The 27,029-nt window shown below is 40.3% G+C and overlaps 1 protein-coding gene across 4 annotated transcripts in view; it reads left to right on the top strand.

Moving 5' to 3' along the window:
• The window catches only part of LOC306980477 (diacylglycerol kinase eta), a 117,996-nt gene that overhangs the window by 74,072 nt on the left and 16,895 nt on the right, over positions 1–27,029 (top strand). For 2 of the 4 annotated variants that reach the window (XM_079579874.1, XM_079579876.1), the window contains exons 4-15: positions 823–933; positions 2,160–2,240; positions 2,640–2,744; positions 4,270–4,402; positions 6,413–6,519; positions 8,030–8,155; positions 15,882–15,984; positions 17,619–17,793; positions 17,876–17,984; positions 20,128–20,267; positions 22,724–22,811; positions 26,245–26,336. In XM_079579874.1, coding sequence (XP_079436000.1) covers positions 823–933; positions 2,160–2,240; positions 2,640–2,744; positions 4,270–4,402; positions 6,413–6,519; positions 8,030–8,155; positions 15,882–15,984; positions 17,619–17,793; positions 17,876–17,984; positions 20,128–20,267; positions 22,724–22,811; positions 26,245–26,336 — 1,370 coding nt within the window. The remainder of the gene's footprint in view (positions 1–822; positions 934–2,159; positions 2,241–2,639; positions 2,745–4,269; positions 4,403–6,412; positions 6,520–8,029; positions 8,156–15,881; positions 15,985–17,618; positions 17,794–17,875; positions 17,985–20,127; positions 20,268–22,723; positions 22,812–26,244; positions 26,337–27,029) is intronic. The other 2 variants (XM_079579875.1, XM_079579877.1) reach the window with 1 other exon arrangement.

The raw sequence follows: 27,029 nt of genomic DNA, 5'->3' as shown, positions 1-27,029 counted from the left end.
GCTCTTTTTTGCCGTTTTCATCCTCGTTTTCTTTTACTTTTTGTCGCCTTCTTGACAATCTTTCTCCAAGAAGTTTTAGATTTGGGTAAAGCCAAACTTGGTTCTGGTCGGGGTTAAGCAGTTAATTGATCTAGTTGTTATTCTCTATTAACTGATCAATTGATTAACTCTTCTGTTTATGTGTTAAAGAGACTAGAAGCAACTTGGTCATTTTATACTCACTACTGCCACCTCAGGTCCTACGGTGTAACTGCACCTTCTACATTAAGCTCTTGCATGACTTTTTCAGTGACAGTGCAGGATTTTAGGCAGTTGTGGTGAACAGGTCTGAGCTCACACGTTAGGACATTGCTGGAACATGTAGAGGGATGAAAATACATACTTTTAACATTAACCTCTGTATAGTCCCTTTAAACATATATTTTTAATCATTAAATCACTTACTGAAGACCAACTTAAAGTATTTAAGCCTAGCACCAAACCTTTTTTCCGCAGTGTATTTGAGCCACTTGAGGATTCCATAGCCTTAGAACCTATAGATAAAAGTTTCCTTTAATGACTTACAAGTAAAGACACATCCTATGCATTTCTTGTGTGAATGTACGTAAAGCTTCGTTCCTTTCGGGCCGGTGTAGCTCTCAGCTGACACACGCAGGCCCGGGGGCTGCTTTTCGAGCGCGCCGCTTGTCTCTCGCTAAAACAAAGCGGCTCTTTGACGAACACTCAAACACCCAAACACTCCGCCTTCTGTTTATTATTGGAGATGTCGGTGCTTGTCCCCGGTGCGATTCCTCCCCGTCTGATGTGTATTTTTGTCCACAGAAAAGCGTCAAAGAGGGAATCCTGCTGAAACAGACCAGCTCCTTTCAGAGATGGAAGCGCAGGTACTTCAAGCTCAGAGGGAGGACGCTGTACTACGCCAAAGACTGCAAGGTACGTTCATTCCATACTCGGTAGTGATGCTAACTGGCTAACTTCCTATTGGCCAGTGGAGGGTAAATAAAGACTACTTCCTGTCAACATTTTAAATTGAAAATCAAACAAGCTTTAAAAAAAACAGAAGAAAGCTTAAATAAACCATTGTGCTTTATAGAAGTTTGTTCAGATGGTGGTGCTGTTATACCATTTGTTAGCTTTAGATTAGCGTTAGCCATTAGCTTCAAGGCTAAAACCAGAAATGTAAAGGAGAAGCGATGATCGATCCTTACACATGCGGACAATACAGTTCGGGAATGTGATGTCAAATCGCTAAGCATTATGGGATTAGCAGCAATTGTAAACTAATGGAGATTTTAAAAGTTAAAACACTGGAGTTTTTGTTCACATTGAAACACTTGGACACCACAGTTAGATGTATTTACCACCAGTAACTCAGCAGCTAACGGAGTTGTTCCACGGCTTTTTTACTTTTCACTTTTTTAACTGTTTTTAGCTAATGTTAGTTTATGGAAATGTATGCTAACCGCTGCAAAGATGGCGGATCTCCACGGTAACCGTGGAATTTCCCCAACTCTATTAGCAAATAAGCTAGTCCGGGAGACTTTTCAGATTCCTTTAGCCTGCTCAATGTATTTTCTCCATAGCCGTTTGCATTAGCCACCAAACATCTCAAATTATGAAAGATTCAGATGTTTTCAGCCGTTGTCAACACATCGAACACGTTTATGGGAGGCCAAAGCCTAGTTAGAAATCGTTAATAAATGTACAGACCTTTGGATCATTAACTTTAGATACAAATTAGTATCTAAAAGTGTTTGAGCTAAATGCTAAATTATGTTCAAGTTTCTGCTTTTCATGGGTCGGATACACAAATACACATCTAATTGACATCACCTTATGATATGTACGTGAAGAAACCACAGAGAAGTGTATAGATATCATGAAATATGTCACACTTCATTCAAAGTGTCATTTTTTCGTTCATACATTATACACACCATTTAAATACGCTTGTGACTTGAGTTACTTGAATTGTGATGACTAATATATTGCCATATTTTGATTAAGTAAGATGTTATATTTCCTAGTTACTGGAAATAAAAAAATAAATAAAAAAACACTATCATTTTTCAGTCAACACACATAATGGTCGTGTCATTAGTAGCTGGTTAACAAAATGAGCGGGATGTTTATTAATGTATTTCTTCATTTCTGGTCAGTCGCTGATCTTCGATGAGGTGGACCTGTCGGACGCCAGCGTGGCCGAGACGAGCACCAAGAACATCAACAACAGCTTCACGGTACGAAAGCGTAGGCGTGTCCCGTGGAAGAGGACACAATAAGGGGCTATTCTGGTTCAGTGCGTAGCTAATTGCTAATCTTCCTGGGTGTGGATTCAGAGCTGCTTCCCGCACATTGCACCTTCCCTTCACGTCGCGTATCTGTGAGATCAGAAGATTAGAGCTGACAAATGTGTTTCTGTATCTTAAATGCCAGAAGCGATGCAAGCGGCGCTACTGATAACATAATTGACGTAAAGCTATTTTCGCAACATCATTCTGCACTCAGAAAAAACTCAGCGTGATGTGGTTTTTCACCGTTTTACGACAGGATTCTGGCGGAAAACACACTAACCACACTTGTTTTTATCTAATAAGCCTCACTGGGCCTTTAATCCCGCTCTCTTTGAATGTTCTTAGGTGATCACTCCTTTCCGCAAACTCATGCTGTGCGCCGAGAGCCGAAAGGAGATGGAGGACTGGATCGGCGCCCTTAAATCCGTCCAGAAATGGGAAACTTACGAGGTTTGTCTTTCTCATTCCGTTTAAGCCCCCCCTTTTTTCTTTTTTTTTGTACGTGAGCAGGCTGCACATGGGACCGGCGAGGGACTGAATTAATGATGCTTTGATAAAAAAGGCAGTCACGCATGTCGACTCTAATGCGGTTTTATATCGTCGGCCTCCTTTTTTTGGACCCTGCAGAAAGCACTAACTTGGGTCTTTTTATGCTTTCGCTCAGGCGTCTGCTGCTTCACATCTATTAACAATCGTTATAATATTATGGCAGTATTCAGGACAGTTCAAATATCTACATTTTACTCATATCGTGTAACTGTACTGTCGTGTAAGGCATGGAAATCCAATGTTAATCAGCTTCAGGGGAGAAAAAGAAACTAACTCTAAAGCTTAAAAATGACTGTAAAGTACTTCCTCTTTAGCCTCTTAGCCCCCGCCTGTTCGGCTTTACCCAAATCTAAAAGCTTCTTCACTGGAGCAACAGTGTAATTCCTCACTTGGAAGCGTAGGCCTTCAAAAGTGATTGCAACTTTTTTGTCAAATTATTGCTGCATTTTCTTCACTTTTTTGTATTTTTGTTGTGCTTTCATTGCTTTTAATGTTGCTTTTTTGCCGTGTTTTCACCACGTGTTTGTCACTTTTTTGTGGCTTTTTTTGTTGCTTTCTGTCATGTTTTTTTCCCACGTTTTGGTTACTCTTTTGCTGTGTTTTTGCCACGTTTTTTGCTGTGTTTTTGCCTCTTTTATGTTGCTTTCTGCCATGTTTTTGCCATGTTTTGGTTACTTTTTTGCTGTGTTTTTGCCACATTTTTCTCAGTTTTTTTGCTGTGTTTTTGCCATGTTTTTGTTGCTTTTTTTGACGTGTTTTCACCAGCTTTTTGTTGCTTTTTTTGCCATGCTTCTGCCACGTTTTTGTCACTTTTTTGTTGCTTTTTAGACGTGTTTTCACCAGCTTTGTTTTTGCCACGTTTTTTATGGCTTTTTGTTGCTTTTTCATCACTTTTTTGTATTTTTTTTGTTGCTTTTCCAGGATGTTTGTGTTGGTCTTCTGTAACTTTTTTGTCTCATTCTTGTTGCATTTTCATCACTACTTTTAAGCTTTTTTATTTAAAGGTTTTCTCGGTTCAGGTGGGGGTTGAGGGGTTAAATAACTATAAACATGAAATTGTATGTAAAATTGTAACATGTATGTTTATTGAACGATACGTTGATATAGAAGTTATCGTGACAGCCCTATAGACAACCTTGAGCACTATGGTAAGCTCAAGGTCCAAAACTGATTTCATATCTGTGTTATATGAAGTGGTTCATATAACATTCGATTAAACGTCGTATGAACTTCTATTATCTGGTATCCTCTGGCTGTGGACTCAAATATAGAAGTCGTTGTCATTGCGTCCCGTAATATCCCTGCGTCCTGAGGCCATAGACGTTCATGTCGGAGTCTGTCCTCTGTCCATTGCCCTTGTGTTTAGCTTCGAGGTATAAACTCTTTAGCATAACACACACACAGTCACACTCTCTCCCTCTTTCAGGCCAGCCAGTTCAACATGGAGCACTTCTCTGGGATGCACAACTGGTACGCCTGCTCGCACGCCCGCCCCACCTTCTGCAACGTGTGCAGAGAGGCCCTGCCGGGGGTCACCTCGCACGGGCTGTCCTGTGAGGGTAAGGCTCTCATTTACTTTGCAGAGAAAACACACGAGAAACATCTTGAATTAATACTTTTATGAAGAAAAACACTCTTGATATGAAAAACGGCACTAGCGAAGGAAAAATACAGCTTTGCTTCCTATTGAAACAGCTGTTCAGCAAAGCGGAGCAAGAGGAGGAGTGGAGGAAGGGGCTTATAGTGAGATCGTATGAAAATCAGGAGGTGAAAGTATTGGATATTTAGTTTCAGCTGTTTTAGATCAATCTCGCATTTTCTAACCAACAAAGTGTGAGATGGTGATAAAGATGTGTTTGTTTTTATCACCAAACACCTGTAAAAAGCTCAATACCCGCTCTTTAAGAAATTATGTTTGTGGCAGTAAAAATGGTTTGAAATAATGCGTCTCAAGGAACTAACTTGTATAAATAAAGCATAAATATTAATAAAAAAAATAATACACAGTATAGTACAGATGAAACTCGGGAAATTAGAATATTGTTCAAAAGTTTATTTATTTCTGTAATTCAACTTAAAATGTTGAACTAATATATGATACAGACTCATCACATGCAAAGTGACATATGTCAAGCCTTTGTTATAAGTTTGATAATTATGGTTAACATTATCAAAATATTCTTATTTTGGGTTTTTTTTACAAGCTGAGCCATAATAATCAAAATTTGGTAACACTGAATTTTACTCTACCCCTGATACATTGTACCTAACTAAATGGATACATTATGGATATTATATGGATATATATGGATGCTGCGTGTCTCGGAAGGCATCAAATAATTAAAGGGTTCATAAAAGTAGAAGTAAGTGAAACTTAATGGCATTTTAAAGCCCACATACCATTAAAACTCAGAAAATTTGAATATCGTTAAAAAGTGCATTCATTTCTGTTATTCACTTTAAACTGTGAAACTAATATATGATATTGACTCATTACATGCAAAGTGAGATATGTACAGCCTTATTATTTTGGGTATCACTTAATTTTACACTACATTGATACATTGTACCTAACTAAATTTAGTACAATGTAATGGGCTCTGCAACAATGTGTAATAAGTTGTACCTATGGGTTTGATACACAGTGGAATAATATGTATTTGTAGTTTGTAGGCACATAATGTAATAACACATAATTCTAACTCTAACCCTAACCTTAAGCCCTAAGCCTAAGGGTCTCGTGTCCTATTACATTATGTACTTACAAAGTACTAATCAAAGTTATTCCATTGTGTACGTACTACATAGGTACAGGTACAGGTATAGGTAGTTATTACACATTGTTACAGAGCACATTACATTGTACTGAATTTAGTTAGGTAAAATGTATCAATGTAGTGTAAAATTAAGTGATACCCAAAATAATAATAAAGAAAAGGCTGTACATATCTCACTTTGCATGTAATGAGTCTATGTCATATATTAGTTTCACAGTTAAAAGTGAATAACAGAAATTAATGCACTTTTTAACGATATTCACATTTTCTGAGTTTTAATGGTATGTGGGCTTTAAAATGCCATTAAGTTTGACTTACTTCTACTTTTATGAACCCTTTAATTATTTGATGCCTTTCGAGACACGCAGCATCCATATATTAAATTACTAATGCATTGACCTTGATTTGAAAATGTATGGAATAAAGTGCCAGGTCGGTCCTTGCATTGACAGATTATGTTTTCCAGCAGCTCATATACAGTTCTTTCACAAAACTGCCCTTTTTTATGCGCAAGTATTACCTCAATTTATTACCTCAATACAAATTAGAAGCGCTTTCCACACATGAGCCTTCAGAAAAGATGAGAGCAAGTTTACGGCTGGTTATTGGAGGGCGTTTTATGTTTCCGAGGAAGCTCACAAAGTTACGCAACACAGGCTGATAAACTCTGACTGTCCTTGGCCTATAAACAGACTCATTCATTTGCACACAGAGATTGGAGAGGTGCTGTTTCTAGGTTTTGATTTCACATGGGGTTTTATTATTGTGTGGTCATTATTTCTGTCTTCTCAGTTTGTAAGTTCAAAGCTCATAAACGCTGCGCCGTCCGTTCCACCAACAACTGCAAGTGGACCACGCTGGCCTCCATAGGAAACGACATCATCGAGGACGAGGACGGGGTGAGCGGATTTGTGGTTTATCTTATCTTCTGTTCTTCATAATCGTAGAAATGAATCAGCCTGAAGGAGACGTGAAATCAACCCATGCAATCATGTGTCTGAGTTTACATCTTGGCGGTTTGTCTTTCCCTCAAACTTAAAGTAATGTGTGTGCGGGTCGGCAGAAGTTTACGCGCAGCCATTACAGCCAATAACGCAGTGAGCACTCAGTTTGGACAGTTTTTAAAAAGTCTGGAATTGCATCACCGACGCGCAGCAGTTCGGGGAGTTGTGTGTTTGCAAGAAATGTCTGTGATCTGTAAGGCGGAAGTCCAAGTCACTTTGCTGTGAGTTGGTGAGCAACACTTCTGGTCTTCTTTAGTTCTCTCTTAACTTTATTCTATTTTGAATTGATTAGCATTTTAGCATTTATTAGCATTATCAACATCGCAGTAATTGTCATAGTTTTAATATATCAGATCCTGAGGTGAGACACTGCAATTCTATTAAAAAAAACTTGTGAATTTTGCCAAAACCGAGGCCTTAAAGAAGAACTAAGTAACTTGTTTACCTTAATAAATCCTTCCCGTAGTCCCTCTGGGGGTGATACAAGTGTTAATGGGATGATTGGCGGGTCTTTCATCTCCCCCTGGTGTCTATGGCCAGAAAACCACACTTGCAACTTGACTGCCTGCGGGTCGAAGGTGCAACACACACTAATGGAATCACGAAGCAGAAGCTAACAGGCTAACAGGCAAAGCTAACGGTGGGCTAGCGCCACTTAAACAGTATTTACAGACAAGTTTGAGTGAAAAAAACTATCTCCATTGTGTAATTGGATGTACAATATCTCTCTCTCCCTTTGTCTTTTCTGTCAGCGTAGTATTTACTCTCACGGGCGATACCTGCAGTGGTGCTTATGGCCTCTAGGGGCATGAGTTACTTAGTTCTGCTTTAAATGACATTGAAAACTTGCATTAAAGGGACTATACGGAGTAAAAAAATGTTAAAATTATTTATGTCACTTAGAAAGGTGTTAATTTGGGTCCGAAGTGCCGTCATGCACGAGTTTAATATGGAAGGTGCAGTTACACGTATGACCTGTGGCAGCAGTAGAGAGTATAAAATGGCAAAATTGCATCTTGCCCCTTTAAATCTAAAATTATTGGAAAGTTATGACCTTGCTCAAGCATTTTCACTGAATAAGTTCAACAAAAATAACAAAATTATGATTTAAAACATAAAACACTACAGTTTCCTTTGTTTTATGAAATGTTTGCAAATCTTAATAGTCGCCAATGTTTTGTTTGTTTTTTTATGTTTTTTTTTCTGCTTCTGTGGCTTTATGTATTTGGGCATTGAAAAAAGCATTGAATTTGAATTGCTTCCGCTAATTATCCCCAAACTTGAAATTTAACAATAATTATTTGAAAGAAGCCCCAACTTTTCACATTCAGCATCCCAGGAACAAGTCTTTTGTGCGTTTGCCGTTGAATTGATCTCTCCATGTCCGGCTCTGTCTCGTGTCCAGGTGTCGATGCCTCACCAGTGGCTGGAGGGGAACCTGCCGGTCAGCGCCAAGTGCGTGGTGTGCGACCGGAACTGCGGCAGCGTCCGGCGGCTGCAGGACTGGCGCTGCCTCTGGTGCAAAGCCATCGTAAGTCCCTCCCATCACGACCTGCCACTCAACATCACTGTCAACGCCTCCATGTCAGAGCGCGGCGGAGTTATATCACAGAGAAACATCACAGAAACGTCACAGAGAAATGTCACAGCGCTACAGAGCAAGAGAAACTTCTGCAGAGTAAAATACATAACACCCACATCAGGGGTGTCCAAACCTTTTTCACTGAGGGCCACATACAGAAAAATATACAAACGACTGGGCCCTGTACAGGTCAGATATAGAACTTCACTTCTATTGTATTAAGTTAGGGCTGGGCGATATGGCCAAAAAATTAAATCTCAATTTTTTTTTACTCAGTTTGGAAAATTACGGTTTTAATTGATTTTATCTGAAATAAACCTTAAAAAGTCTCCTGATCTTTCATATGAAGAAAACTGCTCAGAGTCCTGCTCATTAATATTTCATAATACAGCTACAATTAGGCCTATTAAGATTAACATAGCCCTTTATTTAAAAATGGTTATTTCTGTTTTAGATAATCCTTGTCTGTTCTCACAAGTAAAACCTCTTCATAAGCCATGGAGTTTTCAAAAGTGTTTTAGTTTTATCGTCTTCATGCCTCTGCTGTGATTGACAACCGTCTCCATGGAGACTCAAGGGAAAGGGGCGGAGTTAAATGGTCCGTGAAGAGCAGAGTGAGCGAAAGGCCCAGGAGCAGACCGGAGGAAAGTGGGAAAGAAAGCTCCACCGCGTCCTCTTAAAACACAACACACAGCCTTTGTGAAGCAGCAGATTGTCAGAAAGCCTCTGTTGCTTCTCCGCTGGAGTCATTTCACTACGAAGCGTCTAAAACGCTGATAAATTGGCCCCACGTTCCAGCGGTGGACTTGATTAGCCATTTTCCATATCCTCTGATTTTAAAAGCATGAATTAATTTGATTTTTCGCCCTAATTTCAGTTAGCAAATTCAATAAAATGTTGACTATGCTCTTTAATTGAATGTGCTTCACAGCTTTCTATAAATGGATTTTCATTTATTTGATATATATTCAATTAAAGCCAAAAAAAAGCAATTATATTTTTAGAATTGGCTGCGGGCCAATTAAAAGTGGGCCATGGGCCGCGGGCCGTAGTTTGGACACCCCTGCCCCACATGAACGAGCACATTTTTGCCAGTTTGGTTTTACACAATACAAAAAGCTTGAAAAAAAAAGCAGCAAAAAAGCGTTGAAACGAGGATGAAAACGCAACAAAAAAGCAATGAAAAAAGCGACAAAAAATGTCAAAAATATAACATAAAAAGAAACAAAATGACACAAAAACGTGACGAACATACAACAAAAAGCGACAAAAGAGCAACAATAAAAGCACTGAAAAATTTACAAGTCAAAAAAGAGAAAACGCTTAAAAAATTTGACAAAAACGTGACAACAAAGTTCCGATCACTTTTGTAGGTCTTAGCTTTCAAATGAGGCGCTACACTGTCGCTCTCCTGTTGAGAAGCTTTTCGATTTGGGTAAAGCCGAACTGGAGACAATGCGCTCGGTTCAGGCGGGGGTTAAAATGTTAATTATTACTTTTATAAACACCGTAGTCTGGAACATTATGGGATGTGTTCAGACGTTTGTCTCTGCGATCGCCGTGACAACGGCTTAAAACAGGGGGATCAATATTTGCAGATTTCCCTGTTGGAAATCTACAAAATCGTGAATCATTTTGAAACACTAAGGCCCCTGACCTCATCTGAGACACTCTGGAAATCTAAAAACCAATAGTGGCTCGGACACAGACGAGAATAATCAGGTTTAATTGCGTCTCAAATTGGATGAAAGATTAGTATTTGCTCTTGATTTTCTCAATATCCTTGAACCAACACATTACTGCGAGAAATAATGAGTTCAAAACTTTTTTCTGATTGGTCTAACTTTTTGACAGCTTTAGCCGCTTGAGATTAGTTTGTCTTTTGAGAAACTTTGCAAAGCGAGTTTTCTTTTTTCATTCTGTGCTTTTGCGTGGACTCAATTCTGCTTTCAGCTCATTGAAATGTGCCTTTTCATGGAGGGAACAGAAAACTCACTTTTTTAAGGCCATTATTCATCACTGGAGTCGTTCTGAGCAGCTCTGTTCTCAAAGTGTATTCATCGTGGTGGAAAATTACTGTACCTCGTCTTTAACACTAACAAAAAAGCAATATCAGCGCTTTATGTAAACAGCTAATTGTTTGATTTACAAAACAGATGCAGAATTATATGATAAAAGTCAGTTCATACTTTCACACTGGAAAAATACCATCTCATCTTAGATAAATGGCTTCAAATGTGCTTAAATTAAGGCATTAAAGTAGGTTTGAGTAGCTTTGGAGTCTCTTAACCCCCACCTTAAACGAGCACATTTTCTCCAGTTCAGTATTACCCAAATCTAAAAGACTGGAGAGTTTACTTGCAGCCTGTAGACCAGTGTAACGTCTCACCTTATAGATACAGAGAAACACAATTTTCCACAGTTTTTTGCCATTTTCTGGTGGAATATGAACTCATTTATCACACATAAATAAAGTAAAATGTAAATCGGGCCCGTATGGATATTTTCTCACAGCAGATTGTTCAGTAGAAGTGAAAAAAACGGTAGTCGTAGCTAGTGCTAGCTAACCGTTAGCATTAGACCGATGCTAGCATGTAGCATCACGTTAGCATTCTCCATTGGGCTGTTGAACCACTTTGTTCTTCTCCATGTTTTTGTATCTTTATTCAGTAGAAAACTATATTCATAATTCAGCGTTTGTTAAAGTAGTTTTTGAATAATTAGAGAAAGTTTAGATTTTTCTCCAAATTGTTTTCCCCCTTAACTGTTTTCAAACATGACCATATATGGGCGATTCCAGGGATGCCGTCTGTATCTAAAGTTTCTGAAATTATGTGTAAGATCTGTGTGAGTAAAAGACAACGGGTGGTGGATGGCAGGGAACTGGTTCAAATTAGATCGCCAGTCGAACAAGCATTGCTTTGCTTAAAATATGAGACATTTACTTGTACCTTTGAAATGAGACAAAAAAGTCAAAGGCAAGAAAAATCATTCTTGTTCAATTGCCGATAACAAAGTCCAAACATACTGAAAAGCACTTTTTGTTTTTGCCAAAGAAAAGATTGCATTTTTCCCAAATTTTTGCATTGTCCCCCTTCAAGACCCTATAAAGTCTAATTTTAGTCCAAATCTAGTTCACGATAATAGAACAAGAGTTTTATCAATCAAATAGGTGCATAGTGCCTGAAGTTGGACATTAAAGTAATAAAAAGTCTTTTCATCAGGGTTAATGAGGGCTGATGCAGTGTGTTTTTTAAAGGGAGGGGGCACAGAATTTCCTGTAACAACAGCAGTATCGATTTTCTAGCATGCCGTTAGCCAAAAGTGAAAGCTTGTATAGTGCTATCATGTGTCATTCAGCCAGCCTGTCTTCCTCTTCCTTTTATTAACGCTGCTTTTACTTTCCAAACTCATCTAGTCCTTCGCTCAAACTTTTTACGGCCTCCCTCATCTCCGTCTCGCGATAAACTCAAGGTCTAAAAGTTCACAGGTGACATCATCATAATGGGACGCTGTTAAAGTGGTGTCCCCGGGGCCCGAGGAGGGAAGGACGGGAGGAGATAAGCGGCTGATGAATGAGCGTCAAAACCAGGGCTGAACTTTGTAACGGCAACAGCTTCAAGATAACTGCACCTGTCCTAGACTCAAAGAGAGCAAAGGATCATGGTCTATGTAGTTCTAGGTCTGTTTAATCAGCTCTGGTTTTGATGTCGTCATGGTATAGAGAGCAAACAAAAGTAATCCCGTTCCATTTTATATGATGGTGCCATCTGCTAGAGACCTCTGGATGACAAAATGTTCTATTTTGATCAGTTGGAATTCATTTTTGACCTTCATTTGAGTAATCCTGACTTGCCAAGTGAAATATGACCACAGGACTAAAGCTTGGCGAGATATATTATCCACATCATATCAAAATTGCTGTTTGGAAGATATACATATGTACAAAATTGAGTTTATCTTCAATGTCAAGAAGATGGAGAAGGGGGATTGAATGATTGGGGGGGAAATTGGGAATAAATACAGAAAAGATTGGGAAATAATGGGCAAAAAATGTGCCTGAAATGTGAAAAGCTTTTTTTTCCCCTCTGCCCTTTTGCCGTCTGTTCAGGACAATTATCTTATTGAGCGGCAAAGCAAATTAACCTCTTAACCCCCGACGTGAACCGAGCAAAAAAAACAACCCAATACGTGCCGGGAAAGCAACAATAACACAACTAAAAAAGCGACAAAAACACGACTTCAGAGTGATGAAAAAGCAACAAAAAGAGAAATCCATCCATCAGCTGGAGGCGGGAAGCTAGATTCCTATCTATTTTCATTGTAGCTGTTGTCATAGCAATGATAAACAAATGTCATTCCTTTTGCTCTTGCACCTGAAGCCACAACAGGACCACATTTTTTTAGTTGTAGTTTTACACTTATAATCACTAGTTTTAGTTTAATCTTATTTCTCTTGATCACTTCCTGCCTCCAGATGATGTCACTGACGATGTCACCAGTTAAAGGGTCTATAGGCTGTAACTTTTTAGATTTAGGTAAAGCCTAGCTGGAAAAAATGTGCTCATTTAAGGCGGGGATTAAGAGGAGGATGTTTGCAGCACATTTCTACATTTTTCTGATGTCTGAAAAAATATCGCTTTGTTGATTCCCCACAGATACTGAGATATTCATATTTGTCATACCTCCCCCTACACACAGGACTCCACAGGCTTTGACCATAACAGTTAATAAGCTTGATAAAAATCCGATCGGGCCGGGCTAGAGATGAGCACTTTGGGAGCGTTAACAATAACTTGTAACTTTCTAAAAACGTGACATTCTTCTTCTTTTGAGTCTGTCGCCGTGTAATTCAGATTCCAGAGGAGACGGTGTGACCTCATTGTACTTTGAACAATGTCAGTCGAACATTTCAAAGAGAGTCGTCCCCGAGGCGCCGTGAACTCCAGAAGGTCACGCTGTTCTTTGCAGAAGTTGGTGGCGGATGATGAGCTTTGAAGTGAGACATCGCAAAAGTATAGTGTTCTTTAAGGATATGATGATACGGAAAGGTTGACAGTGTAATTCCCTCCACTGCAAGATACTTAGCCTGTCTTGCCTGTAACGGCGTGTTATTGTGCGGTTGGCGGTTCAATCCCAGCTCTGCACAGTTCATATTTTGGCTCTGTCCTTGGGCAAAAACATCCACTACTGTTTGAGTGAGCAAGTGCATAAAGTCTGTTTATGTTTATGTTTAGCTTTTAATTAAGATTCTAGAAACACTGCAAAAAAGTATTGTAGAAATGAGTAAAACTCTCCTAAAATAAGTACATTTGCCGTTGAGTTTTTGAGCAAGTAATCTGTCCATGAGGCATCAACAGCAATCCTTATTTCAAGTGTCATTTTGAGTGGACTTAACCTCTTAAGGCGAGACACGGCAGGTGAAAGTATTGATTTTTAACGTAGTGGTCGAAGTGGAGATTTTTTATCTATTTTCCTCCCTTTACATCATAGTTTTCATGTCAGAGTATAAAAATGACAAAACTCACCCCGCATGATGTTTATTTTATGATGTTTTGTCCGCCTGCAAGGTGGGGGCAACCCGGAAGTAGCTGCTGCGCTGCGTAGAAGCGCCGTCTTTCAAGCGGGTATTCATTCATAAATATTGACAGATTTTACAGCCACGTGTCCTGCTAAGGGTCCTCGGGCAGCATGTGAGCCCTTATAGCAGCTCCCACAGACTCCAAACTTTCCAGTCGGAGACCTAACAATATTTTGAAGGTTTTTTCAGACAGATTTTTTAATATCTAATTCCTAGCCTGATTTATTCAACTTTGAAACCAAAAAAACAGGCGGAATTTGAGTTTTTACAGATTTTTTCACTGATGATTAGTTTATTGAAAAACTAAATAAAATATCCAAAATCCCCTCTGAAAAAAATCTTAGTTACTAATATGTCAATAAAATGAAACTTATAAAATTTAATCTGGCTCAATTCATTATTTTGATTTCGTTGCCCAAAATATAGGCAATTTCGGCCATTTTAATGCTCAAAATGCCTTATTTTTATGTGAAAACATAAAATGACAGAAAAAATGCAATACATTTTTTTTTCATATTTATATCTGTAATGTTCAGCCAAAGTTTCAAATTGATATCTCTACATTTATTTTTTTTCCCTATTCACCTGCAGTGTCTCGCCTTAATACCCACTTCTTTCCCACTTTCCTCCGGTCTGCTCCTGGGCCTTTCTCTCACTCCGCCCTGCACGGACCATTTAACTCCGCCCCTTTCTCTTGAGTCTCCATGGAGACGGTTGTCAATCACAGCAGAGGCATGAAGACGATAAAACGGAAACACTTTAGAAAACTCCATGGCTTATTAAGAGGTTTTACTTTTGAGAACAGACGAGGAATATCTAAAGATAAGCTAAGATAATCCTTTATTGATCTCACAACGGAGAAATGCACCCGTTACAATCGGCATTCAATAAGATTACTCAGAGTGTGCAAAAACAGACAGGAAATGTGCAAACAGTTAAATAGTAGGAAAACGAGGTATCTTATGTACAATAAGTAAAGCAAAAAACAGAAATAACCATTTCTAGATAAAGGGTTATGTTAATGGGTCTAATTGTAGCTACATTATGAAATATTAATGAGCAGGACTCTGAGCAGCTTTATTCACATGAAAGATCTAGAGTTTATTTCAAATAAAATAGATTCAAATCGTAATTGTCCTAACTGAGAAAAAATATCTGGATTTTATTTTTTGGCCACATCGCCCAGCCCTAATCCAAACCGAAAAACTTCTTAAACAAAGTGTCCAAATAGTGTCAAAAACGCATCAGAAATGTGACACAATCATGTGACAGAAACGCAACAAAAAAAGTGATAAAAACATGGCGAAAAGCACGACAAAAAGCCACAAAAAATAGACGAAAACGTGGTAAAAAAAAAGGCTTAAAAAACCATGAACAACAAAACAAAAAAGTCGTCTTGTTGTCTTAAGACCCACACCCAGTATTGTAGGCCTTAGCTTTCAAATGAGGCGTTTCACTGTCGCTCTGCAGTCGAGAAGCTTTTAGATTTTGGTAAAGGCCGAACTGGAGACAGTGCGCTCGGTTCAGGCGGTTCAGGTTTTAAGACGTTAAAGATTTACTTTTTTAAACGCCGTAGTCTGGAACATTATGGGATGTGTCCAGACGTTTGCAGCGTCTCTGTGATCGCCGTGACGACAGCTTAAAACAGGGGGATCAATATTTGCAGATTTCCCTGTTGTAAATCTACAAAATCGTGAATCATTTTGAAACACTAAGGCTCTTGACCTCATCTGAGACACACTGAGAAAATGCGCTGGGTTAAGGTTAATAGTTCCATGTTTTTCATTAGTATTAAACTACTCTTAAAGCCACAGCTGCCCTGGGGTATTCTCACAGGTAATATCTTGCCAATCAAAGCTCTGCCCTCATATTAACCACTCACCAAAGCTGCAGTCGCTCTTGTGTAGAGAGCGCTGGCGTATCTCCAGGCTGCGCCCGTTTAGCGCGTCTGTATCCCTCTCGTTCTGAACCATAAATCACTGGTGTATTTCCGAAAAGGTCGAAACGGCAGCATTTGCTCGAAGTCCTGACCTTTTCCCCGTGTCCCGCGGAACAGAGCTAATAATACGCCGCCATTGTTTGCGTTTGTCGCAGGTTCACAACAGCTGTAAAGAACAACTGGGCAAGGTGTGTCCCCTGGGCCAGTGCCGGGTGTCCATCATCCCCCCCACCGCCCTGAACAGCATCGACTCGGACGGTAAGTGAAGGCAGGTTCAAAGAGCACAAGTGTCACCTTTGACCCCGGGACGTACAAGGTGTGACAACAAGATAACGAGGAAGTGTTTCATAATGTTGTGCTGTTTTAGAGCCATTCAGTGAGAGACGGCAGGTGAAAACACAGTGATCAGTGTTTAGATTCGTAGCTAGTTTTAATGTAAACCAATGTAGGTTTCCCGAAAATAACTTCAAATATTGACATTTGGTATCCACATGTAACCCCAACCTTTTTTACCCAGCGAGCTACTTTTACACAATAAAAGCGTTGGAAAGCTAAAGACGGGAGAAATATGCAGGTGTATGTGCAGAGGAAAACAGGCCTTAAAACAGTGTAAGGCCTGTTTTCCTCTGCACATACACCTGCATATTTTTTTTCCCAATTTTGTATTATTTTTTTCCAACTATAAAAAAATAAGGCAAAACATGTTTTTTTTCCCCCCAGATTTTTTTGCTTAAAACATTGAGTGCCAATTATTATTATTATTCCGAAACTAGACGCTCTAATGCACCATATGTGTGATTTTGGTAGCTCTGTGATGAACAGAAGTGAAATAAATTATTTTTTTCTGTCCGAGGGGGCGTGGAGTTGCGTAGTGAACAGCTACGCAACTCTGGACTTCCCATGGAAAGATCGAAACAGTTGAGATTTTAAAATTTCTCTGAGTTTTTAAATGATAAAAATCGGCCCAAGGACGGCTGAGAAACATCCTGTTAAAGTCTTCAATACGAGAACCAGGCTGTTTAAATGCATACGCCAAAAAAAGCGATCGATCTGCGGCAACACGCAGTGTTTCAAAACATGTCAACAATGTTGTCGTTGAAAATTGACTTGAAACGGAGATATTTAGGCATTTGCCTCGTCACATAACGTTAGTGTCCGTCCAGAGAGGAGAGAGTTGAAGAGAGGAGTTCATCAGAAAGGAGGGTGTTGCATAAAACCCCCATTAACTAAAAAAAATATGTGATTTTGATCCAAACTAGCCTCTGTTTAGCTTAGATTTCTCAGGAACCGGGGCACGTAGAATCAAACAGTTTTCACCTAGAGCTTAAAACAAGCCATAGCATGTGTCCATAGCTATAACATAGAATATGCTGTGGTGCTACAAATATCATGAATAAAACAGCCAAAAACAGCTAAATGCCAAAAACAGCGCGGCATTAAATGTGTTAAATGGCTTATACAAACACCAAACAAGAAAAAAAAAATCTTTGTTACCAATAGTTAAACAGAATAAAACTATACATTTAAACCTACTTGATTTGTTACTTGTTTTAGACACGTCACCGGTGCATCTTGGCCAGGTCTCCCTCGTAAAAGAGATTTATCTCAAAGGACTTCCTGGTTAAATAAAGGTTAAATGAAAAAAGAAAAAGAAACCCTGGCTCCATCCATTATTTAGATTGGTTGCTGAAATAGGCAAGTTTGGCCATTTATATATATACAGTATCTGCAAAATGGCATAAAACTTGCAATGCGTTTTCCCTTTTTCACCTGCATGAAAGTTAGTTGAAAATAATCATCGGTTTGTCCTCTCGAGCGGCTAACTAGAGTTAATGGCTGAAAAGTGTTTTGGAAACGTGTCAGTAAGGACGATATTTGTGCATTAAATACAGATGTGAATGCCACAGGTTTCTGGAACGCCACCTCCGCGTCCTGCTCCAGTCCCCTGCTGGTGCTGGTCAACTCCAAAAGTGGAGACAACCAGGGCGTCAAGTTCCTGAGGAAGTTCAAGCAGCTGCTGAACCCGGCCCAAGTCTTCGACCTCATGAACGGAGGGCCGGAGCTCGGGTAGGGCGCTCGGATTGTATTGTAGTTTGATGTAAAGAAATGGTTCCTCGGACATTTGAATTAGTTTTTTTTGTCTCTGCAGCCTGCGCCTGTTCCAGAGGTTTGTCACGTTCCGGATCCTGGTGTGCGGAGGCGACGGCAGCGTGGGCTGGGTTCTCTCCGAGCTCGACAAACTCAACCTCCACAAGCAGGTGAGAGACGACGAGTCACAGGATTCAGAAAGTAGATTCTTTCCTAAATGCTTTTTCCTCTGCTCATGTAACTTCAATTGAGACGATGTTGCAGAGCTGTGGTTCTCAAAGTTTTCACAACAAGCACCACCAGATCAAACCGCTTCGAATAATTGTTTTAAATTGGACTAAATTATATCTAAACTGGATCTAAACCGCGTCTAAACCTTAATGTCTGTGATGCAGTCGGCTGGTGAGTGAGATATGAGTAACCGTCTGACTCAAAATGTCTATTGTCTAGACGCAATAGCAGGAATGAATGATTTGCTTGGATCAAACACATGTCTTACACACTGTACTACTGTGTACTATCAACAGTGACTCACAAGAGAGGCAGGAATACTTTGGTTGTTTTGTTGTCATGCTGATGATGTCGCTCAACACTCAATAAAAGAACTGAGCAGAACTGAAAAACACCTGACCTGATTGGATTACGAAAGCATTAGTTTTTTCCATGTATTTATTTAGTTTCAAAAAGTAAATATAATTTTTCCAGATCTGACCCAAGAATGCTTGTTTGAGGACATGGTTCTCGCTTGAAAAAAGAAAGTAGAACTGTCAATGGGATAAGAGCAGTATTCTTACCCCCATCGGCAAAGAAATTAATCTGTAATAAAGACAAAGTGTACTGTAATGAGTCAGAAAAATGCCAAAATGACTAAATCTTAACTAGTCAAAACAACTCAAGTTTATATTATTATGCTCAATTTTAGACATTCATTTTTTTGCAGTGAAATCCTCTTAAAGGGATATTTCAGGATTTTTGACATAGGGTTTCATTTCCTAGTTTCCCAGAGTGTTGCTGATACCTGGAGATATTTTTTTTGTAATTTATGCAGTTCTTATGTTTGAAGAGTTTCGTGGTGCTAGGCTAGCGCATTTCTATGGTATCAGCTAGCCTGCATTAAAAACAGTCTGACCCGCTCCACAGAGCACCTGAGGCAAATCACTTACAACACCAGACTAACCATATAAATGTCTGTGTCGATAGAGTAATCTTAACCATTTTGCATTTAAAAGGCCTTTTATTTGAGCAGCATCAGCTTCGTGGTTGTAGTGATTTGGCTCAGGTGCTCTGTGGAGTGCGTAAGACTGTTTTTAATGCAGGCTAGCTGATACCATAGAAATGCACTAGCCTAGCGCCACGAAACTTTTCAAATATAAGAACTGCATAAATTACAAAAACATTATCTCCAGGTACCAGCAACTCTCTGGATAACAAGGAAATGAGGCCCTATGTCAGAAATCCTAAAATATCCCTTTAAAGGGGCTAGATGCAAGTTAGGCATTTTATACTCACTACTGCCACCTCAGGTCATACGTGTAACTGCACCCTATATATTAAGCTCATGCATGACGGCACTTTGGACCCGAAATAACACCTTTTTGAGTGACAGTGCAGGATTTTAGAGGCAGTTGTGGTGAAAAGGTCTGAGCTCATTCTACACAAACATTGTTGAAACATGTAGGGGGAGGAAAACACTTAATTTTAACATTTTTAGACTCTGTATGGTCCCTTTAAGAAAGAAATTCCATAAATACTTGAATTAAGAGTTTGAGTAGATTCGCTCTTGTCTTTTGACTGGTGTACACTGTAAAATGTTTAGATGTCATTGCACGACATGGTGATAGTACCAGATAGATGCCACATGAAGTTCCCTGTTGTATCATGTTGTATGTTTTTCAGCTGATCTAATAAATCCATGTGGCAGAAATGATGCTTTCCAACTTTCCTGATCTACATTTACACGGTGGAGCGCGTGCGAGCGTAAATTGATTTAGCACAAACTGTGTGATGAAGATGCGTTAAATTGATTATCATGTTGACACTCGAGGGAAGTTTGTTGCTTTAATTGCTTTGACAGTAATTACACACATCATTAACTTTGCCTGATGTTGATCACATTATAAACTTAATCCAGGGAGAATCTATTATGCAGATAAATTGTATAAAGTATTTCACAATTAATTCGTTTTTTGCTATCGATTTTTAGAAGCAGGCATGTTTTAGGACGGCTTTATTCAGAGCCGAGCACCACTTTAGCCCCAGGGTTTTAGTCCATGAATTCATTAGGTTGTTAAGTATCCTTCTGTGTGTGTCCAGTGCCAGTTGGGCGTCCTGCCCCTGGGCACGGGGAACGACCTGGCGCGGGTGCTGGGCTGGGGCGGACTCTGCGACGACGACGCACAGCTGCTGCAGATTCTGGAGAAACTGGAGAGGGCCACCACCAAGATGCTCGACAGGTAAACGCTGGCCACGAAATATTAGTAGTGAAGGAAAACAGGAGAAGGAGTCGATGTTGACTTTGAATTAATGTGTTTATTTGACTGTGAGTGATGGGTGATTGTTGAGGGGGCAATATGCACAATTCAACCTGGATAGATGATTAGAAAAGTTTATTGACATCTTTCGGCGATCAGACTCCCGGCAGTAGACATTGATATATGACTTAAAGGGGGGGTATTATGCTAAATCGACTTTTTCAAGCTTTACATCATGTTATTATGTCATTCCCTCATTAAAAACATGCCTTAAGTGTTGCCTTGGCACATTCAGGTATTTTTGAGCAATCTGTAAAAACTCTGATGGCAGCCATCTTAGGGATAGGTTTGCCTGAGTCCTCCTAGGAACGCCCCCTCCCCACTGATGCCACAGACAGCGTGTGGAGGGGGCGTGTCGGAAAGAGTTGGAGGTTCTTAAAGAGACAGAGGCCTATTTCAAGACATTCACTACAGCCATTTTGAGAGAGCAATTTTATACAAGGCAGTTATTCTAATTTACTGCGTTTACAGACCAACAGAAGGTTTTGTCATCATTGTAGTGTGCTATAGACTGGTGCCATGTGATTGAAAAAAGCATAATACCCCCTCTTTAAAGGGATATTTCAAGATTTTTGTCATAGGGCCTCATTTCCTAGTTATCCAGAATGTTGCTGATTTCTGGAGATTTTTTTTTGTAATTCATGCAGTTCTTATATTTGAAGAGTTACGTGGCGCTAGGCTAGTGCTAGGCTAGCGCATTTCTATGGTATCAGCTACCCAGAATTGAAAACAGTTTGACACACTCCACAGAGCACCTGAGGCAGATCACTTATAACACCAGACTAACCATATAAATGTCTGTGTCGATAGAATAATTTTTGGAATGCCCCAGGGTTGACTGACCAAAGAGTGGCAGCTGGAATGAATTGCCTTTTTGTGTTAAAAAGGTCTTGTCTCATAGCATTATCAATCACATGCTCCGACAGGTTTTCCACAGGGCATAAGGAGAAATTGTTCAATTAATTTGGACAAAATTACAGGCCTTAAAGGTGCATTATGTAAGTTTTTATGCAGAAAAAAAAAAGTTGATATTTGTGTGTATTTGACCATGTATTGACCCGGCAGCTGTACGAGTGGTCACGATGACGCCTTTACTTTCCATCACAGTGGTCTCTACAATGCTCCAGGATCAATTGTTTTGTAGATTTTATGGTCAGCAAACAATTGATCCTGGAGACCACTGTGATGGAAAGTGAAGGCGCCATGGTGACTACGCTCGCTTTGTTTTTTGCAGTAAAGTTGCATAATGCACCTTTAAATATCATAAAAAGCATTAAATGACATTAAATCTAAATGTATTAACAAATAATGAAAGAAAAATGGTCACACGCTCTTTCATTTTGTCGGACCGCCTTTAGCTTTGATTGCAGCCCTCATTCGTTGCAGCATTGATCTTGTATTGATGATGGGAGAGTGTGACCACTGCGCAAAGCCTTCTGCAGCACATCCCAAAGATTCTCAATCCATGTGTGAAAATGATGTCTCAAGCTCCATCGCTCCCTGATCCACTCTTTCACAACGTGAGCCGATGAATCCTGGCATCATCATCTTAGAATATACCTGTGCCATCAGGGAACAAGTATATGTTTGTAGTCTTTTTGTGAGGAAGGGCATCTGGCATCTTCAGACTTGACAGCGTGTGTGGATCTGCAGCTCAAATGAACAGTCTTCCACTTATTTTGCTGCTGCTCTTAATCGACGCGCCTTTTTTCCCCCGCTCCTTTCTTCTCTCTGCATCGCTCTGAGCCGCAAACAAGTCGATCCGGCTGCTTTTTCTTTGAGGGGAATTCCCAAAAGAGCAAATTAACAGCTGCTAAGTTTAGCGCCCGTCCTCCCTGAGAGTGTTTTAATTTACAAGGCCAGTAACGGGGGCGCGCCGCTCCTCGAAGCTACGAAAAAATAATTACCCCAAGTATTTGGAGTCTGTTTACGGCTTCCTCCGCACAACTCCAGCCTCACGAAAGGAGACCTCCGTTATTCACTGCTGGAAGATAAACACAAGTAATTACAGTTTTTATTTAACGTGCCTTATGATTAAAAAGGCTCACGCAGTGTATAAGCACGGACATGGTATAAATCAGCGACCGGCCTATGAGCGATTGAAGTCCGCATTTTTAATTAAATCCCTTTAAAGCTAATTATTTCTGCTCTAAATTTAGATGATTCAGCGCCCGCTTTATATCAGTGCACTGTTGTAATGTATAGAAGAGTGTGTTTCCTTTCCAGTGACTAGGTTCAGTAACACTGTGTGCCCAAATGACAATGCCAGGATTCATCGGGCTCACATTGTGAAAGCAGAGGATGCATTTGTGAGATTTGATCAGTGTCTGAGCAGAAATGATCGAGGATATTGAGGTGAACCTTGTGCTGCTTTTCAGGTGGAGCGTGATGACGTATGAGGTGCCGTCTTCCAACAAACTCCCGCCCCTCGTGAAGGAGGAGGACAGCCTCGACTCCCCTCTTCAGGTAGCCACCGCTGATTTAACCCCTTCACCCCCGCCTTAGCCGACATTTACTCCAGTTTGCCATTACCCAAATCTAAAAGAAGAAAAGAAGAAATTGTAACAAAAACGAGACATAAACAAGGGTCAAAACACAACAAAAAAGTGATTACAAAGCAACAAAAAAGCAACAACACAAGGAAAAGTATTCACTCAGGTTAGGAGGTCTTAGCTTTCAAATGAGGCGTTTCTCTGGCCTACAGGCTGTAAACTCCAGTTGAGAAGCTTTTAGATTGGAGAAAATGTGCTTGGTTAAAGTGGGGGTTAAGAGGTTAATTTGACACATAAAACTGTAACATTTCACACAATATATATAGTACAATAAAGCACCAACATTGCAGACATGAGGCTTAAAGCAAAACTAAGTAACTCATGCCCCTAGAGGCCATAAGCGCCACCGCAGGTGTCGTAGTATGTTGCGTTTTTTTAGAGGGATATTGTTCATCCAATTTCACAATGGAGATTATTTTTTTCACTCAAACTTGGCTGTAAATACTGCTAAAGTGGCGCTAGCCCACAGTTAGCTTTACCCGTTTGCCTGTTAGCTTCTTCTTCGTGATTCCATTAGTGTGTATTGCGCCCCTGACCCGTAGGCAGCGAAGTTGCAGTTGTGTTTTTTTAACCAGAGACACCAGGGGGAGATGAAAGACTCCCCAATCATCCTATTAACACTTGTATTACCCCCAGAGGGACTACGGGAAGGATTTATTAAGGTAAACAAGTTACTTAGTGCTGCTTTAAATACATTAGGTCCTCCGTATTTTTTTATTTACATCTTAAATTGATTTTTGGAGACCAAGGCGGGCTTTTTGCAAGAGCGAGGCAGTTTAAATGAGGCTGGAACAACAGCTGCCAGCTTTAAAATGTAGTTATGGTAATGTGGAATGAATAACATGGGGCGATCACCACCTGATGATGTCACAAGGTGCTATAGGAAAACCAACTTAACAAAGTACACTCCATTTAACTTAAACAAAAACTGTGAGCAATCTTGTTTTTCATCTAAATTTGGCAAAATAAAACTTAAAAAATATAAACAAGGATATTAAATAAATCTAAAATGGAGCTACACAAGGAACCCAGGGTGCTGAGGGCACTGCAGCACCCCCTGGCAGATAGTTTGTGCATTGCAAGCATGACAAATACATAGGAAGTAAGCACTAAATAAGCATTTTGGGGGGGTTATCATATTCTTCAGCACTCTCTAGGGTTAGGGTCTAAATATGAAGTGAATTATGACTAAAACTGACATCACCTAATTTTCTGATAATGATCATTTGTTCTGTTCAGCCCTATCACCGAGGGTGTTTTTAACAAGAAAACAACATAAACACACACAAATAAAGGCTAAAGAAAAGTCAATTTAGCTGTAATACATGACCTTTAGGAGCTCACATTAGATTCAGAGGAATGACTTTCGAGAAAACGTCCGCGGGGACTAAAAGCGCGTCTCGCCGCTCGGGGCCAAAACAATCAGACCTTGACCGCGGGGAGCAGCGGCGGATATCGACCGAAACCAGCTGGGATTCTCAGCCACCTCCGGCTCCTCTCCTCCGACCTCGGCGTTCGTTTAGATTCAGGCCACGTGTTGCTCTATGACCAGGCAATTTACACATTCACGATAAGGAGGAGAGACGACAGAGGATTCGAAATAGCCGAGAGGACGTCGGGGCTTATGAACTTACACGGGTGGAAAATGGTGGAGAAGCGGGAGAATATCTAAAGGGAATGTCTTATAAATCACACTGTTTAATACAAGGAGTGAATTTAATTTAAGTTGTGTGCGCGAGGCTGAGGGAAGACTTTATATTGCTTTGAATCAATATGTCAGGAAACGGCTGCATGGGGAACCGCGAAGGGAACTGTCTTTGTAAGTGTTCAGGGCCGACTGTTGCTGCGTATGCTTCACCTTTTCTACCACAATCTAAATATGTGCTTGGAAGCGACAGGAGGGGCAGATGTCAGGCAGGTTTGTGGTGGTAAGCACAGCTGTGTACATTGTTTTTTTCTACGTTATGCATCAGTAACATCCTTAAGAATGTATTTATTTTATATTCTTTTTTCCCTCGATGTCCATTAGAAACAAACGAGACAAACAAAAGTCCTTACTGTAAAAGTTTGCCTCTACTTGTTTAATTAAGTTATTTCACTCTACACATTCACTCTCTCAACACATTGAGTGCCACGCTGTTTTGGGGATTTAGCTGTAGAGTAGAGTGCCAACAATCCAGACCATTTTTCATGATTTTTGTAGCACCACACATTATTATATAGCTATGGACACATGCTATGGCCGAGACTCTAAGCTCTCCGTAGGTGAAAACAGTTTAATTCTGCCTCGGTTCATGAGAAATCTAATTTAAACAGAGGCTAGTTTTGATCAAAATCACAGATTTTTTTTCGAGATTCTGAGATAACGGGGGTTTTATGCAACACATTCCTTTCTGATTAACTCATCTCCTCCTCTCTCCTCTCTGGGAAGAGGCAAATGCCTAAATATCTCCATTTCAAGGCATTTTTTACCGCGTGTTAGATCGATCGCTTCGATTCAAGACTTAACCCGGATATTTCTCAGCCGTCCTGGGATCAATTTTGACCATTTAAAAACTGGGAAATGTTAAAATCTCAGCAACACCATGCCCCCGGACAAAAAAAAAAAGAAGAAAAGAAACGCAATGATATGTATGAAATGTCCAGATCACAAGTTTTTGATCGTCATTTATTTCACTTCTGTTCATCACAGAGCTCCCAAAATCACACATAAGGTGTAATGTTTGGCTGAAAAAACTGTTTAAGTGGTGCTAGCCCGCAGTTAGCTTTGCCCGTTAGCCTGTTAGCTTCTTCTTCATGATTCTATTAGTGTGTATAGGGCCTCCGGGTCGGAGAAGGGAAGGCTGCAAGTGTAGTTTTCTGGTCAGAGACACCATGGGAGATGAATCATCCCATCATCCCATTAACACTTGTATTACCCCCAGAGGGACTACGGAAAGGATTTATTAAGGTAAACAAGTTACTGATTACTGCTTTAAAGCACATTTTCTCCAGTTCGGCTTCATCCACAAGCTAAAAGTGACAAAAACACAACTAAAAAGTGATGAAAAAGCCAAAAAAAAGGACAAAAGGACCACAAAAAAGCCCATGAAAACACACAACAAGAAAGGGACAATAAAAAAGAGACAGAAACATGACAAAAAACACAGCGACATTGTGACAAAACATTGACAATCAGTTCTGTAAACTCTCCAGCCAAGAAGCCGAACTGGAGAAAATGCCGGGGGTAGGAGGTGGATTCTTACAGAGACATATTTTCAAATTATAAACTGTAAAACATCAAAGCTGAGGCACACAAAAGAAGGCACTTCTTGTCCGTAACATTGTGCTCATTTCTCGTCCCTCAGGTTCACATAACGCAGTACGCCGACTCCGTGGCCTCGCACCTCGCCAAGATCCTGGACTCCGACAAACACAGCGATGTCATTTCCTCCGCCAAGTAAGTCCTGCACGCGTAGACTTTAAAAAATCCATATGCCAGCGTACATAGCAGTATACATTAGCATCAGCGCGGTCATAAAACAGTCGATGTCACTTCCCTGACAGCCCTTAAAAGCAGCAGGTTCGTAGTTTACTTTGTTGATGTCTATTGATCGGGCTCCTCTCCTCCTCGCCGGGGACTGTCTCTTTCACCGTTACAGTCGGGGAAAGGGGGTGGCGTTAAGTGGAGAGGACGTGATGGGCCAGTATTTAGGCCGCTCCCGGTGCATTAGCGGCATTAGCACATTAGCAGGGTGTCCGGTGGGAAGAGCGGACGGAGCACTTTTCCTCGGCGCTGATCAGGAGGGAGGATGCGAGCGCAGCACATTCAGACACCTCCGGGAGCAGCTGCAAATGAGGTTTTCACGCTGCACGGCTACCACAAAGCTCACGCTGAAAGGAGCATGAGATATCGCTCTACAGGGAGACGAAACCTGCCATGATTCCTGCAAGCTGCCAGAAATGCATACAGAGACGCAGCGGTCGTTACGATTGGATAAATGAGAGAAATGGGCAGTGAAACTATTATTTAAGATGCTGTGTCTTGATTGCTAATGTGGAGGACAATGAAAAAGTGAGATGTGTTAGAATGTAAGTGGAAAAATGTGAAAGCTTAGCTGTGAGACCAGTTCAGAAATAAACCCTCCCAGAC

Source organism: Gobius niger (assembly GCF_951799975.1).
Source record: "Gobius niger genome assembly, chromosome: 21".
Classification (NCBI taxonomy): domain Eukaryota; kingdom Metazoa; phylum Chordata; class Actinopteri; order Gobiiformes; family Gobiidae; genus Gobius; species Gobius niger.
The sequence above is the reverse complement of the archived record's forward strand: the minus strand, read 5'-3'. Positions and strand labels throughout refer to the sequence as shown.